Raw genomic sequence first — 16,408 nt, 5'->3', positions numbered from 1 at the left:
AGCTCCTTCACACACACAAAAAGTTATTATAATATATACAGAGAAGTTGGTACGTTCTAAAATTTTGATGCCTGCATAATGCAATGACCATGATAAAATTTGTCTCATGAATATCTGTTGAGTAATGTCAATAGTAAGATCAGCACTTTTCAGTGAAGAAAACCAAGCTACTAGAATACGTCACCAAACAAGGTCCTCATTACTTAAGAAAATTCACAATTGGGCAAAAATCTTGATTTTCAGGAGATACAACGTCAATTTCTTAACAATAAAATTGCAATGTTTGGAGTTATGCCCTCAGGACTGGATTACAACCAAGAGAGTATGGTAAATCTTTAATATCACAACAACAGCAACAACAACAATAATAATAATGAGATGATCAAAGAAGTGTGTAGGACCGGTTATTAAGGAGGAGCCTTTCGATGGAAACCAAAACTACCATATAACCATGAGTGCATACCATCATAGGGCATAAAAAGCTATATTGCAGCTAATTCTCCGAAAAACCAAAATCACTAAGTAAAATCATTGCTATTCCTAGTCCAAGTCGAAGCCATCATTTGCAAAAAAAGGAAGAACAAGAATGAACCAAAAAAGAAAGGATGGATCTAGAAACAACTAAAACCCTCAAGTTTCTTAAGTATTAGAACAAGTTTTAGGCTACCAACAAATGCCAAAGCACTTCCAGCACAACCATACATAGACAACTCACAAATGCCACAACAATTTTCTTTTGGTAAAAAGATCATAACAATATCAGACAGTCACCAAAGAGAAGGCATATGACAGTTTACATCCAGTGCAATGGGGCACAGACGGTAATGACAAGAGGCAATCAAATTGATCCATGCATTAACTTTTCCATCATTAAAGCCCTATGCATAGTACGATATGCACATATGCATGCCACTAGAGAAAGTATAAGCAAGAACGAAAACTAAACCCGAATGCGTATAGTCAAGTTAATATTATCTTTAGCAAAAGGTAAAAACCCGTCTTGAATTCTCACCATCATCCACCATCTCTGAACACATTGTAAAAACTCAATGTACATAAGTAAACTAAATATTTTTCCTTTAATCAAATCAAAGAACCAATAACATTAATAATTTTGTCATAACCCCACATTAAAACAAGCTGATTCAATCACATTATTTAACTTCCATTTTATTCAATTCTCCACGCATAGTTAAAGGAAACATCTTTAGCATTCAACCGAGTGGGAAGTTGAGAATCTAAATTGAGAAAACTACATTACGTACATACCCAATTACTTTCGCAATCTACCAAAAACCAACCAAAAGAATTAAACATTTAACTATGATGCCCTCAGATCTCATAGCTTTTAACAAATCACTAGCGGGCGATGGAGAGATTCAGCAGAGGCCTTACGCACACCAGAGAGAAAAACCCACCAACCGTCGAGTGCATGTGTGTGGGTCTGTGTATATTTTTCACGTAAATGTTAAGAAAGAGGAAGGAAGAAAGGATTTGCGACGGCGGCGAATTGTTCCGGCGATGTGCAAAGGCCAGTGATGAATCAAAAACCATCATACCCACTTCAATGCTTTAGATTTTCCATCATGGGGCGATTTCAAAATTTTATATTAAAAAACTATAACAAATTCATACAGAAAATAACACGCAGGATGCAGATACATGGATCAAATTCGCAGTATATGGAGACGTAAATAGCGACATGATGAATTCACAGAGAGTTCGGTTAGGGCTAATGATTGTGAGTAGTGACATTTTATAGAAGTAGGGTAAATATTTAGTGGGCTTGATGTTATGAGAGAAGATGGCCCAGTAGGTTCCATAATGGGCTTGGGCCGGTGAATTCGGGTCCTTTTACTAGAATCTATTTTACTATTAGCCATGTGAATTATCACCTCCCGATGGAGCACAAAGTGGTTTTAAATTTTCTAGATTAAAATTTTTATATAAATAAATGTAGTTTACCTAGATTGACCCCAAAATATTTATTTTATCTGGATGTAGATCTAATGTAGAATTATTGAGTTTAAGGGACTGGAGATATTTTATTTTTTCTAACATGTATAATTCACCTATTAACATGCTAGATGTAAATGATCCAAGGCATATCATTCTTGTTGTTGAGTGGTTTTGACTACTTGAAGCTTCATTTCAGAAAGTAAGCTTGCTCAATGGTAAAACATAGCTGCTGGCTCCTATATGGATTCAACATGAAGTCAATCAAGATACCTCAACCAAATGAGTTTTAGGACTTTACAGTTGAAGACTTCCTACCGTAACTAGTTCTTGCTAAAATGTGTTCTAGGGGTGGACCACGGTGTGTCGTCTGCGTTACCACAATAGCTCATGATCTCTTCACAACCCTCCGGTAGAACTGACTGAATCCTCACAGTTGGCTTCCTTGGTGGTAAAACGGGAATTGGACATTCCCCTCTAAGCATCCGTGCAGCTTCCCTCATTGTCGGCCTCTTCTCACAGTTGGGATGTGCACAAGAAAGCCCCACCATGAGCGTCCTCTCCATCTCCGTGCTGTTAAAACGACCCCTCAAATTAGGATCAGCTGCCTCAGTGATCATCCTCTTCTGCCACAAGTCCCACATGTAATCAGTAATCACAACTCTCTCTTCGTCTACAGGCCTCCTCCCTGACGACACCTCCAGCACCACTACCCCAAAACTATAGACATCTGTTTTCACTGTTGGAACGCCTGAAAATGCATATTCAGGAGCTAGATAACCCATGGTTCCTGCTGGGACAGTGGCATATCTAGTTCTGAAGCTATGCCTGTATACTTCAGCCAGACCGAAATCACCAAGCTTGGCATTGAACTCGGCATCAAGTAGAATATTGCAAGTCTTGACATCTCTGTGGATTATCTGGCTTTCACATTCTTCATGTAGGTATATAAGGGCAGATGCAACTCCAAGAATTATGTTCAGCCTTCTCTCCCATGTTAGCAACTTGGTCCAATTGCTCCTATCGTGAAGAATTTTGTCAAGGCTTCCTTTAGCCATGTACTCGTAAACCAGCACTAGTTCATCCCTCTCACAGCACCAGCCTTGCAGCTGAACCAAGTTCTTATGCCTCAAGCACCCCACCATGGTCGCAAACTCAGTGTTGAATGGAATGAGTGAAACTGAAGAATCCAATTTATTTTCATGATTAAACCTCTTGACGGCCACAGCTCCACAAGAGGGAATAGCCCCTTCATATACCACAGCTGAGGCTCCTTTGCCGATTATCTTGTCCTGGTTGAACCCGTTTGTTGCTGATTTTATCTCGGTGAGTGATAACATTTTGGGAACCATTCTTCCTCCCTGGAACGTACACATCTGTCGTTCACTGCGTGCTCGTCTAAGCCTCCTCCTCCTCCTCCTGAGGCACAGACAACCTGTAATTATAAGTACAGCCATCAAAATAACAACCAATGCAAAACCCCCCAAACCTAGAGCCAACTTTAGGACCCTCTTATTTGATGGAAAATAACCAAAAGAACCAATATCTATATCTGAATCCCCTGGGGAACACATCAGACAATCCCCTAGTTGAGGCTTTGTGGAAGGGGGTAACCCCAAAACCGTCTTGAATCGCCACTTGTCAACGATGTGAATGGACGAGCCTTTTCCATTAGAAGCAGTGAATCCTACGTGCATGAACTCCTTGAATTGCTTGGATAAATCAATCTGCGCAACAAGAACAGGGCTCAGAGGCCTAACCTCTGCTGAATACCCTACCCACACGCTGATCATCTTCTCTGAATCTCTGTATTCGATCCACGCTGTCATTTCTTTCCCATTCTTAAGATCTAACCCTCTTGAAACTACATCGATAGAAGCCAGTGACTTGACATTATTCACATCAATGCCAATATGGTTACCATTAATATCCTCAAGATTGCGATCAAAACTTGTGTCGAATTCTACCGCAAAATAAGAATCTTGGTGGGAAGAGGCCTGAATTCCCGGAGGGAGGCCCATGTAACCATCGGTCAGACTGAAAGAACTTGCATTTGAAGTGACCAGAAATGCAAAGCCATCGCCAAAGGGGCAAGAATTGGTTTTGGTGATGGTGAAAGAGAAGCTGCAGGAGAAAGCAGTAGCATTGGCTGAAGGATCAAGAAAGCGAACAGGCTTCACGAAAAATGCTCTTCCAATGCTGGAAAGAGCGGTGGTCTGAAGCGGTGGCTGGTAGCTGCAGTTGTTTTCTCTGGTGAGGATAATGGAACTGGCGCTCAAGAAAGCATCGCCGAACAGAATTATATTGTTTGAAGACAGGCACGGGTTGAAGAAGAAGGAGATGGAAAGAGCAAACAAGATTTTGAGAGAAGATAAGAACATTCTTGAAGGTTGATGTATTCTCCGGGGTTTTGGAATGATGAAGTTAGGCAAAAAACAATTCAAGATTTTCCTACAGAGAGTTCTTGAATGAATTCAAAAAAGGGTTTTCTTGATTGTTTTCTGTTTGGTCTAATTTGATCTGAGGAAGGGTTTTTGAGGGGTTTGGCGTATCTCTATTATTAAAGCAAGTTTTCAAGATCAAGAACGCAGATGGACGTCTCCCGGGTCAAATCAAAGCCAAAGGGCAATTTATCTTGTTGTACTTCAGGTTCAGGAATCAGAAATGAGATTTTCCCTTGAGAAATTGAAATATTTATTCGTTCTGTATCACTGAAATGCATAACAACCCTTGAAATTTATCTACCTGAGTGAGTGAGGTGGAGAGATGCTGAGACATCGTAAGGTTGATGTTGTTTACACCTCATATATATACATACGCTGGTTCATTTACCCTAAAGAATTTGTACAAGTTACAGATTAAGGAGGTATAGGGGCGTCCAGAACAACAATCTAGTGAGTAAAAGCTACTGGCTCTGGCTAAGGCTGAGGGAGGTGGTTATGGAAGTGGAGCACAATAACGTTTTGCCATCCAAGAAATTACAAAATTTTAAGTTATATATACACTAGAGTACAATAAAAAAACGCAGTGGATGCCCTTAGAGACGAAATAGGTGACAAAAATTTTAAAAACATGGTAAGAAATTGGAGAAAAAGGGCCGAAAAATGGGACATTGGTCTTGTCCAATTGCTCTGAACATCTTAGATGGAGAACTTTTGTGATATCATGGGTATTATTACCTAAATAACTTGGGAAGAAGGTGAAAATGCTCCTTCAGATCTCCGTGCCGCATAGCCAGCAACCGATGACTTGTCTGATCCACGGACATTGTATCTCTCGTACACCTTTTCTCGGTTCTCTGACCACCATGTCTCCGCCTGGTGTTCTCCGAATCTTCTCCGGCTGCACTTGCAAAAACACATGAGTTTAAGCTTTAGATCAAGTTGTTAACGGTTCCTCGACATTGACATTCTCTGGTTAGCCGGCATTCCAATATAAGGCAACTGAAGAGGATGACAGTGTAATTCTGAAAAGGAGAGGCTTTTCTGTGTGTATGCAATGATCCTTAACAAAATCAAACGAATTTGACAATGACATCATGAAGAAGATTCTTGCCAAGATGCAGTAAATTATGTTAATACGAAATAGTAAAACTATTACGCCACAGGGCAGCAAATCATATCAACTAGAAGAAGGATAGACGTTGTTACCTGAAGCGTACGCGTTTGAGATCTCTTGTTCCGTCCCTAAGGGCTACAAGTGTTATATATACACCAGGTTCATACTGTTCAATCCATTCAGCTTCGATTTGGTTAGCATTACCAGAAACCACCGAGTTTCTAGATTTCAAGCTATTTTCGGCGTCTTGGGCCCCTTCCGACACAGCGCTCCTAGCCTGGAAACTTCCACTACCATTTGGAAGTCTAGCATCGGCATGGTCATTCGTTCCATTGGAGGTGGCAAGTAAAGATCCTGGATCACCTGAGTTGCTTTTAGTGCTTCCAACGGTATCCTCAAGCATAACAGATGCCCCCTCCATTCTATTTGATGTACCCAAATCGATTCTGTTGCTAGCATCAAATCTTGAATTCCTCTCTCCATTTGCAACGGGGTAGTGCGTGCCATTTGGTTCCAACCCATTAGTCAGGTGAACCAACTTGAAGCTGTCAGCATCATAAGCACCGGGAGGCAATCTCTCTGCCATATCTTTGAGCTGGAACGTGGATAATATCGAGGTTGTTAACACATTTGACAGAAGTAATATACCTCCCCTTTACCAGAGTATAGATAAAGAGTGAACTATATTGTACATAGACCAATGGAATCACAAAAGTGTAGTATTTATGCAGATGTTAATATAGGTCTCGAAACAGGTGAAAATAAATGCTAGCTTGACATAATAATTCTTTTTCTCACTTAGAATTATTAATTTAGAGAGTCAAATACAAAATGTAAAACCAAACCTAACCTGTGCTGTAAGGGATTTAATAACTTCTTTAGCCGCTTTACATTTAGCAGATTCCTCTGCAGCTAATGCCATCGCTTCATGAGCTTTCTTTGCTGATTTTTGGAGTTCCAATTCTTGCAGTTCACATCGACTCCTAAGGCTCTCCGCCTAAATTAAGTTCATCATCATACAGTTCTATAAAAAAACACACTTTTTAACAGAATATAAAGCTGAAAGAGGAGATACACTTGAACTTCAGGATGTACCTGTACACGTAAGTTATGCACTTCCTGATTTAAAAGTTCATTAGTCCTCTTTAAACTATCTGTCATGCTTTTGGAAAAAGAAAGCCCTGATGTAGTAGGAACTGGTGTTGCAGACCTTGGAGGGCTAGGTTTTCTTGAGAATGGTGAAACGGACCTTGAACTAACACTTGAATGTGTAAGAACTGGTTTTGGAACTGTTCGACGAAGATCAATAGCAGTAGATGTAACAGCATCTCTCAGCTGCAACATAGATGCTTGAGAGGAACGACCCGGAAAGAATGTATCAGCTCTCTTACCTTGTTTGGCTGCTTTTGTATCCAACTGTCTAATTAAATCAAAGTTAGATGGCATCGCTGACTTGACCAACCTTAAATCAGCCTTGTCCAACCTATCTTTGTTTTCCCCAGAAAGCCGTGGTACAGAATTCCTCCGGTTGTGCCCTCCAGCTTCTGCCACCTTACTAAGTTTAGCAAAACAAGAATCACACACACGATACGGTTTGCTTGGATTTGGTGCCAAAGCTGCCCTCACTGCTTTTCTAGAACTGCAGGCATGGCAGTGTACCAGTCCACAGTTATAGCAATTATGTCTCTTTCTCGTGAAGCCAAAAGCCTGTCTACAAGCTGAGCACTGGGACTGCTCGGCACCAGAAACCCATTTATGAAGACATATCGCCGAAGAGTAATTTGAACCACAAGCAATAAATTTAACATGTCTATCCTTTAAAGCTTCAACTAGAGTTGGTGTTTTCCTGTCTTCTATATCTCCATGGCCCAACCTCCCGTTAGCTCCTTTACCCCATGTATAGACCTCATTTTTGGATGTCAATACAGCCACATGATATGCACCGCAAGCAATTTCTTCCACAGATTCACCTGAAAGCTTGTCTTCTACCAAGCAAGGTAGCTTTCCATCAGACTGAGGATTTCCAAGCTGACCATAGACCATACTTCCCATTGTGAAAACATGCCCTGATGTAGTCAGGCCGACAGTCAAACTATGCCCACAGGCAATTTTGTGAAAATTGTAGTCAATAAGTGCAGGAACACAAGTAGGCTTCAGTCGAGGTTCCTTGTCACCATGTCCGAGGCGATTTTTGTCACCATCACCCCATGTGAACAATTTTCCAGAAGAGAAACTTGCACTAGACTGTGTTACAATAACCTCAACCACAGCAGCAGTATGCCACACTCCGCATGCAACTGCAATTGTCCTCAACCCTGATAGAGACTCAACCTCCCTTGGATGTGAGACAGTTTCCCTATTTCCATGGCCCAAAACACCAAATGTTCCGTCTCCAAATGTAAACAGCTGCCCCATTGATGTTATCAAGGCAGTATGCCACGGGCCACAAGTAACTGCTGCAACTTGAAGTCCCTCAAGAGGACCCGAAATTCTCTTTGGTATCCAGTGACTGACATCAGTGCCATGGCCCAAAAGTCCAGCATTATGCGTGCCATCACCCCATGTGTAAAGTTCACCAGCCATTGTAACAGCACAAGTGTGGAACTCTCCACAAGCAACGAAATCAACACTAAGAAAAGATAAAGATTCCAATAAACGAGGTTGAGTGACATCTTTTCCAACTCCATGTCCAAGACGTCCACCAGATTCTTCACCCCAACTGAAGACTTCACCTTGCCTAGTGACTAGAGCAGAATGCCTGACCCCACAGGCTATGTGATGCACGTCCAGAACAACATTACATTCCAGTGGCTTGGGAAGGAGAACATCAGCTCTTGTGCTAATGAAACTAGCATTTTTCTCCAGCCCAACCTTGACACTGTTATCACATATAACTTCACCCCATATATATACATCCCCTAACACATCACAATCATCTTGAGCAGAACCATGACTGGATGTACTGGGGGCACTAGATACACTAACTCGAAAAGCATCTGAACCAGATCCTTTCACTTGCATATTTGTTTGGTCCGAAGCTACATGAGACCTCTGTGAATGGACCAAATTATCTGGGCGATTGCTTTTTGGAGAAGCAATGGGGTTTGAACTAATGGAAACCTCACGAGAGCTAACTTCTCGTGCTGCACTTACAGAACTGTTGCTTGGACTGTTTGATGTCAAATCTCTGTTGTCCTGGAATCATTTCATTAAGAAAACCATGACTTAAAAACATAAATGTTCACTACAGATGAGTCAAAATTTTGCATCTATCTCAGTCAATATCAGCAATGCAACATCCAGAATGCGTCTCAACTTAATGATAAGACCAGAAATGGAATTTTCATCAAGTTGTTGATCGTTTTTGCTGAATACTATCAATTCATTTTGAATACATCAGCCACTGCCGGTGAGGTATATAGGCTGTCACACTGAAATCTTACAAGTTTGTTTCACCCATTATTTCATGTATTATGAATAACAAGGCTGCAGGCCACTTTCAGCCAGAGATTTGTTAAAGAAAAATTATCATGTCACAAGAGAAACAGCAGTAAGAAGTCATTCTGTTACAACACAATATCAGATTTTCTCCAGGCAGATATGATGGAGAGAATTCTTCTGAATTTACTCAGATAGCAAACAAAGCTTAGAGGGGCCTACTAACTCCATGGTAACATCTCCAGAACCTTCTTTACTTATATACAAGAGCCAATGTTGTAAGACCATCTATCACCTACCATTAATTCCTAACCCCAATTTTGAGAAAACCACTATATGGGAAAAGAATTAAAATAAACAATTATTGCCCAAATAAGCAGGATAAACCCCAATGGTTGATCATGCCAGGTTGTAAAACTCACATCAAAATAAAGGCCACCATCACTCCATCCATCAATTTTTGAGCGCCCAGCTTGTCCAGATGAAATTAATGCCTTAAGGCCAGCTATCCAGATTTCTGCCTCAACTTTGTCCTTGCAGACCTAGTAATATAAAGAATTAGGTATAGCTCAATTACAAACAAACAACAAAAGCAAAAGCTAATTGTTCAATGGAACTTGCTAAACACCAACCAGGTCAAGGGATCTTTTCCCGTTGTTGTAAATGAGAGAAAAGGATAAGTAGTCCTTTTCAGGGCGTAGATATCGCTGGAAAACAGCCTGGTAATACGTTCATAAAAATCATAAAAGGAAACACTGGATAAAAGATGTGTGGCAGATGTAAAAGTTAAAGGAAGACAGATTTAATGAATAGTGATATTGTGAATGTGTAACATGATGTAAGGTCTCCAAAATCTCACAGTTCTTTGTCCAGGGATAATTCTTGAAACTGAAGCTAATTTCAAATTTCTTTCACCACTATTAGATATCCAAATTAAAGCTGTTTCGTCCTGCAATATTGAAAGTCAAACCAGAAAACATAAGAAGATGACTGAAAATAGTCAAAAAATTATGATAATGCAAAGTCATTGTTTATCAACTATAATAGAACACTGCAGCCAATTCAAGAATCGAGGAAACACTTTTAACTCTTCTCACTATAAAGACAACTGATATTCGAGAATGATGGATTCCATTGGTCTTTGATGGTTAAACAGCAACCACATTTTCCACGTAAGAATTTTGTACAACATTTTAATAGAAACAAGCTGCCTTAGAGGCGGCTACTTCATGCAAACTTTTTATTCAAAACAAACAAAGCACCGATACTTCTCAGGTATTCAAACCAATCATAGCTGAAACTATCTATAATGCAACAAGGTTTAGTAACATATAGACAGATAAGCAACAACCGTATCTATTAAGCCTTGATTATGAACAGCAGTAAAGCACCTCAGCCATTGAAGTCTAAGTTGTCTTCCATTCCTACACACAACCTGAGGTTTCAAACTTTTACAGTAATTTAACATTAGTAAAATTAAGCTTTAAAACCACACAGAGATACAGTAAAAAAGTATCCGAAATCTGCTGGACTCGAGCTAAAATCAAAAGTATCTTACATAATCACATACCAAAACCATCAGATACGATATGGTGCAAATGTTGGTCCATCAATGCTTTTGTAAGGAAAATTTCCTTCTTTTCTAAAATGATTTACTATTTCAATGCAAAATAGCCAAATATTTCAGCAAAGATATTCTCCCAGAACACTTCAATTCTCAGTATCATAATCACCAATTCATCAATGAAGAGTTGGCAGAAGGCGTATACCCTATACTTTGAAAAAACTCCATGTACTGTAAAATACATGCTATTTTCACCAACAGAATGGATCAGAATAACGGTAAACCAACAAAATACATGAGAGAAGTAAAGGGATTACACGAATTAATGAAAATGACAACAAAGAAAAAAATTATGCTAGTGATCATTGTGCATATGGTACATTGGCCTTACGTTAGAGAGTCGAAATGGATAAAATTTAGGCTTTCCCTTGCGACCATATTTAAGTAGTTGAGCTCCCTTCTTTAGAGAAATCAGTGCCTGCAGACAAGAAAGGAATCAATCACACAACAAGATTTTACAGTTAACCACTGAGTAGATGCAGAGTCTGGCTAGACTTGGATGTAGAAAAACGAATATTCTGAAATTTACAGCTAAAAGATTGTAAAGCTGTTCATAACAAGAAGCATCGCAGTTGCATGAAAATATCAAAGTCTTCAGCCTGAAATATATGACCAACCTTGCACATGCCCTGTACTCCTCCAAACACATATATGTTAACATAAACAAGTTTCATGTCGTAATTGCAGTTTCCTGACATGATTCCAAATTTCTGAGAATGGACAACTTTATACAGTTCTAAGCTAGCATCTCTAACCTATTCCACCATTTGTTTTGCTACATTAGTATATAAAGTCTAACATATTCACCATATTCCCATCTACTTCATGGAATGTAGTACTTTGTAAGCAATGCAGATCCCTTTTTTGGTAGGGGAGACATTTGCACAAGCTAAGTATTTTCTTGTATGTATCGTTCTTAATCTTTAATGCCAGGCAAAATCTGCAGAGTGCTCATGCCAGAAAGTAGCTGCCTTCTTTTGTTCCAGCCCGCATCCCCCCTCCCCCAGCCCCCGCAATTGCATATAAGCCTATGTCCTATCATCACTCTTACGTCTACACTGCAAAGCTCCATTAATTAAATGCAACTAGAATCAACGAACTTAAAGAATAAAATTCTTTAGCACTTACGGCATACAGAATTTAAACTTAGCCTCTGTCGTGAACTTGGGCTTGATGCTAAGTGATCTACATTGCTAAAGATAGGGTGGTGAAAGAACTGAGCCAGCAGAATTTGACTAAAAAAGCAAAACTAGAATTGATCCCACACAGTCCTATTCACCAATTCTTTAAACAGACAAGAAAATATTTCGATTATATTCAAACTTAACGCCAACAATTTCGGAATCTAACCCACAAAATCTTCAATTTTAAAAAGAACAAATCTTTTTTTTTTTTTTGACAAAAAAAGTAAGTGAATTACATCTACAGATATGAAACAAAGTGAATGTACCTGCTCGATGTCACGGTCGGCATTACCGTAGCTAACAAGATCTGCCATTCAACGTGAAACGCTCACCTCCACACCAACACCACCATCCCCCTGCGCTCATTATCATGCCACCACTCCTCTGCCGCCCCACACAACCATCCACACCGCCACCTAATTTCCCTTCCTTCCCTTCAAATCACGAAATACGCCTCAAAAGATTCAACCACCACAACGCGCGCCTTCTATCTTACTCAGATCTGAAACCCCAACTGGGAAAAGAAAAAGAAGGGTAAGTCTGAACTTTTCACTGTCCTCGCTCCAAAGCTCAAAACTCAAAGCTGAGTCAGCCGCGTTCCCAATCACCGAGTTTGAATTATTCCAGCAGTGCACCAGAAACTGGCTGCCGTCGGCGGACACAGCTTTGGACTTCCAGCTCTGCCGTCACCGGAGACGGCGGCCGGAAAACAAAGGGCTAGAGATACAATAAATGAAAGGGGAAAAAACGTAGAGTAGAGAGAGAGTAGATGGAGAGAAAAGGTGGCCGGTTGGCGTAGGAGGAAGTGGAGAGTGTACAGTATAGAGTCAAAGATAGGAAAAAGAAAAGAGCAGTGGCAGTAGCTCTGCTCTAAGACTAAAAAATTATTACTAATTTGCTGTCCAAACCTTATGACGCGAATCAGTTACTGTTAATCTTTCAACACTTATGACAATGATCAGTTGACCCATTTTATCATTTAAATTCTGCTTTCTCAACTATTTCCCATTTATTATATTTTACTCACTATCAATACTTGCACATATATAATTATATAAATAAAAATTAACATATAATTAAACGGATCAAGTGGTTAATACGAGTGAAAATGAATGATAAATATAATAGGATAATGCAGTCCAAAGATGAGGTGAATTATTTAATAGTATAATTGAAAATTTTAAATTTGATATTGCGCTGTCACAAACGATCCGTTGTGAATGAGAGGCGGCTGTTTTTTCCATATTAGTGTAGAATAACATAATATATAAATATTGAGTACTCGAACTCAACACTAAATTTAGTGAATTAATAATAATGATCATATTACTTGAATCAATGTAAAATAGTCGTCGTTGCATGCTGCCTCCATGATCATATGAAAAATAACCATGATGTCTGATAAAGATAGAAAAAAATTATAAAAAGAAACAAACATGGCGCGAGGGGAGAGAAAGAAAGAAGTTAGTGAGATAGAATAAACATAGAGAGAGAAAATAAATTATAATTGTGGGTTTATTAAAAATATAAAAATTTGTCAGAAAATAATTAAAAAAATAAAGTGAGAGAGAAACCTGGAGTAGTGAGTAGATAGAAAAAAAAATGTAAATAAGAGGTCATTAAAAAAATATTACAATTACTATTACGATAAAATTATAATTTAGAATAATAAATAAATTAAATGGTAAATATGAGTACTTAAAAATAGTACGATAAAAGATTTTATTTTTATAATAATATAAATTATTATTTATGTAATTTATCCATCATCATTAATGATTTTTTTTTAATTTTGATGATTTGATGAAAAAATAAAATTTATGGGATATCTAAAGAATACAAGAATATATTATATTATAATTGTGATGAATATCTCTAGAAATTTGTGAACAAATAGTACTCTTAACTTTCTTAGTTTGATTAATGTGAAGTAAATAATAATAATAATAAAAATGATATAATGGGAATGTATCGAGGAATCAAAGTCAATAAAAATATTAATTTATCTAAAAAAATATTGAAAATGTGGAAACTTCCCCCAAGACCGGGTACATCTGATCAAATTCCAAGTACTGTCTGAATTTCCCAAAAATTTGGAGGTGAAAGTAAACATGATTAACATCCCTAATCACGTTTATTTGTTAATACCGCACTATTAATTACCGTAATCTTCATTTGCTTTCGAGCTATTCTTTTTCCTGGAAATAGGAGAATCGTGTCGGGAGCGAGACAAACCCGATTTTAATTCGGTAGGTGAGCGACCACTGTGAACCATGGGGGTAGCTGATGATGTCTAAATAAGTCAGGTGGGCCCTTCTTCAACGATGAAGATCACCTAAACTCGTTAGATGCTCAGCGGATCAAGATCGTTGTTTGTTTGACTTTCTCCTTTCAGCATGATGGTTCAACTCTTCGCAATTAATTACCAACCAAACTGACATTCCAAATACGCTGTTCGACTAACAAATTTAACAGGAAAAGGAAAAAAAAAAATCCTATTATACCAACAATCCATATTGTACATAGATCGATTATCACCACAACCAATAAAATTGCATCAATATTAAAAAAAAATAAAATAACAACAAATGCTTGCAAAATCACGTTATTTTTTAATTCTAAGCAAGTATTTTTTTTTTATTTAACAAAAAAAATATTATAGAACAAGAATATCATGACTAAACAACCACGTTTCACACCAGTGCACCTAAAAACAGTATTGTTTGGTTAGGTAATTGTAGTAGTCATTTTCGATATTTATAATAATTTAAATATATATATATATATATATATATGTTTTGAATGGAATTGATTATACAATGATGTGGGATGTGAAAGCCGCCTTCCAGGATTGTGCTTCAGCCATCATTGTGGTGGGGGAACAAATGTTAGAAACAGTATGAAACCAGTTGATATGATTAACCAAACTGAAAGCCAGACAATACATAAAATGTATGACGAAAAAGGAACAATAAATATATATTTAAAAGAAAAAAAAGTAGAAAACACACACTCCCCTAATTCATCCAAAGACTAACTTTGCGTGGGAAGATGCCAAATTTTAAAGTTTGTGTGGGGCTTCCGATTCGACGCTACCAACGGGATTTGGTCGGGCTAAGGATTCCATTATGGGGCTAGGGGGCTAAGTGTCCATACGGATTGAGTTTTTTAGTATTTGATTAAATGAGTGATGTGATAAGTTTGATTATATATATATATAATAAATAAGCTTAACATTAATTACAGAGTGTTTATAGATTAATTTTGCAAGTGGACACTTCTAATCTTTTCTCTACAGTAAAATTAGTAGCAATTTTTACTCTAAATCTATGTTCCATACAAACGGTCTATTAGGTTGTATTAAAAATCTTATCTAATTTTATGATACATGTGTGACTTAAATCAGATAGAAGATGCAATAAAAAAAATCTAATATGTTGCCCACATGCCTATATTATTGTGTGCCTTTTGCTAAAAAGAAAATTTTGGTCTAGTTTTCAGATATTCAATTTTGAAAACATGTAGTATGTATGTGAAAATGGAGGCAAAGCCACATTCCTCACTGTTGATTAATTGTGATGTTGATGGGGGTTGTGGATAACAGCATGGCCAGGCAAGCAATATAGTCCAAAATGATATGGTGTTTGTCTTTTTGTTTTGATTTTATGTGCTAAAAAGGGAAGTGTAGGGTGGCAAGAAAATGTCATATTTCACTTTGTTTTTTATGTCGCACTCTTTAATCATCACCAATTATAATTTCTGACTTCTTGCCACAATAATTATGTACACTGCTTAATCTTTGTTAATTCTGGCTTCAGTCCTAAGTACCATGTCATAATTTGCTTACAGGTTGTCTTGTTATAATTAGGCACGCGTTTTTATTTGGATCGGAGTAGTCTATGTTAAGGAATTCATAATTAAGAAAACTGTTTGATGGTCGATAATCTGTAAATGCTTTTGTATTCTGTGGCGATATATGCACTTGAGATCGTTTGAGTTTTCAGATTATTATTGTATCAAGTATGGTTGGTCGTGAACGGAAAAAAGATCCAATGGAGCATTCGGCCCTGTTTTAAGATGGACTGATCCAAACCATTTGTGCAAAGAGAAAAAGTACACAGGTTATTGAACATAGGATTTACATTAATACGTATAGACTGCATCATTTGTATGCCCTAGAGATCAAGACATGTACTAAGTGTGTGGTAATACAAGGATGGTCTAAGTCGCAACGTATAGTTCTTATATTCATCAAGTGAGAAAACATCAAACAGCGTGGATCATGTGACGTCGGCCCAATGTGAGGTTTCATTACTATCGTGTCATGATCCACAACTTTTTGGTGTTTTGACACCTTGTGCATATAAGAAATTTTCTATCACAACCTTTAGCTAATGTAAATGTATACACCTTTTCTCCTATATACAAAAGAGTACTTTTTGTTTCGAATCTGACATCAGCCAAGCCTTTGAGAAGTTGTCAAGCCCTCTGGTTGAAGTCCTGGAAGCTAGGTTGGGCCGACTGACCATCGAGTCTAGGGTTGTTGTGGGAATGGGAGTGAAGCGGTTGCTGTTGCGCCTGGTGGTTACTGAAGTAATGGAGTGATGGTGGGTGGGACGGAACTTGGGAAGACAACCCTCTGTTGTTT

General features: G+C 38.2%; 2 protein-coding genes across 2 annotated transcripts; both read right to left on the bottom strand.

The window, feature by feature from the left end:
• LOC105159594 (L-type lectin-domain containing receptor kinase S.6) lies at positions 2,119–4,817 on the bottom strand. The gene has a single exon (XM_011076707.2). It carries the CDS (start codon positions 4,335–4,337, stop codon positions 2,280–2,282), a length of 2,058 nt encoding a protein of 685 aa, XP_011075009.1. The 5' UTR covers positions 4,338–4,817; the 3' UTR covers positions 2,119–2,279.
• Positions 4,972–12,637, bottom strand: LOC105159392. The gene is made up of 9 exons (XM_020692195.1): positions 12,027–12,637; positions 10,908–10,994; positions 9,812–9,901; positions 9,585–9,671; positions 9,375–9,494; positions 6,610–8,709; positions 6,365–6,511; positions 5,607–6,109; positions 4,972–5,298 (listed from the first exon to the last, which is right to left on the bottom strand). The coding sequence occupies exons 1-9, from the start codon at positions 12,072–12,074 to the stop codon at positions 5,136–5,138; spliced, it is 3,345 nt and encodes a 1,114-aa protein (XP_020547854.1). The 5' UTR covers positions 12,075–12,637; the 3' UTR covers positions 4,972–5,135.

This window comes from Sesamum indicum, linkage group LG3, assembly GCF_000512975.1.
Source record: "Sesamum indicum cultivar Zhongzhi No. 13 linkage group LG3, S_indicum_v1.0, whole genome shotgun sequence".
Taxonomy (NCBI): domain Eukaryota; kingdom Viridiplantae; phylum Streptophyta; class Magnoliopsida; order Lamiales; family Pedaliaceae; genus Sesamum; species Sesamum indicum.
Note: the sequence above shows the minus strand (reverse complement) of the source record. Positions and strands in the feature narration are given on the sequence as shown.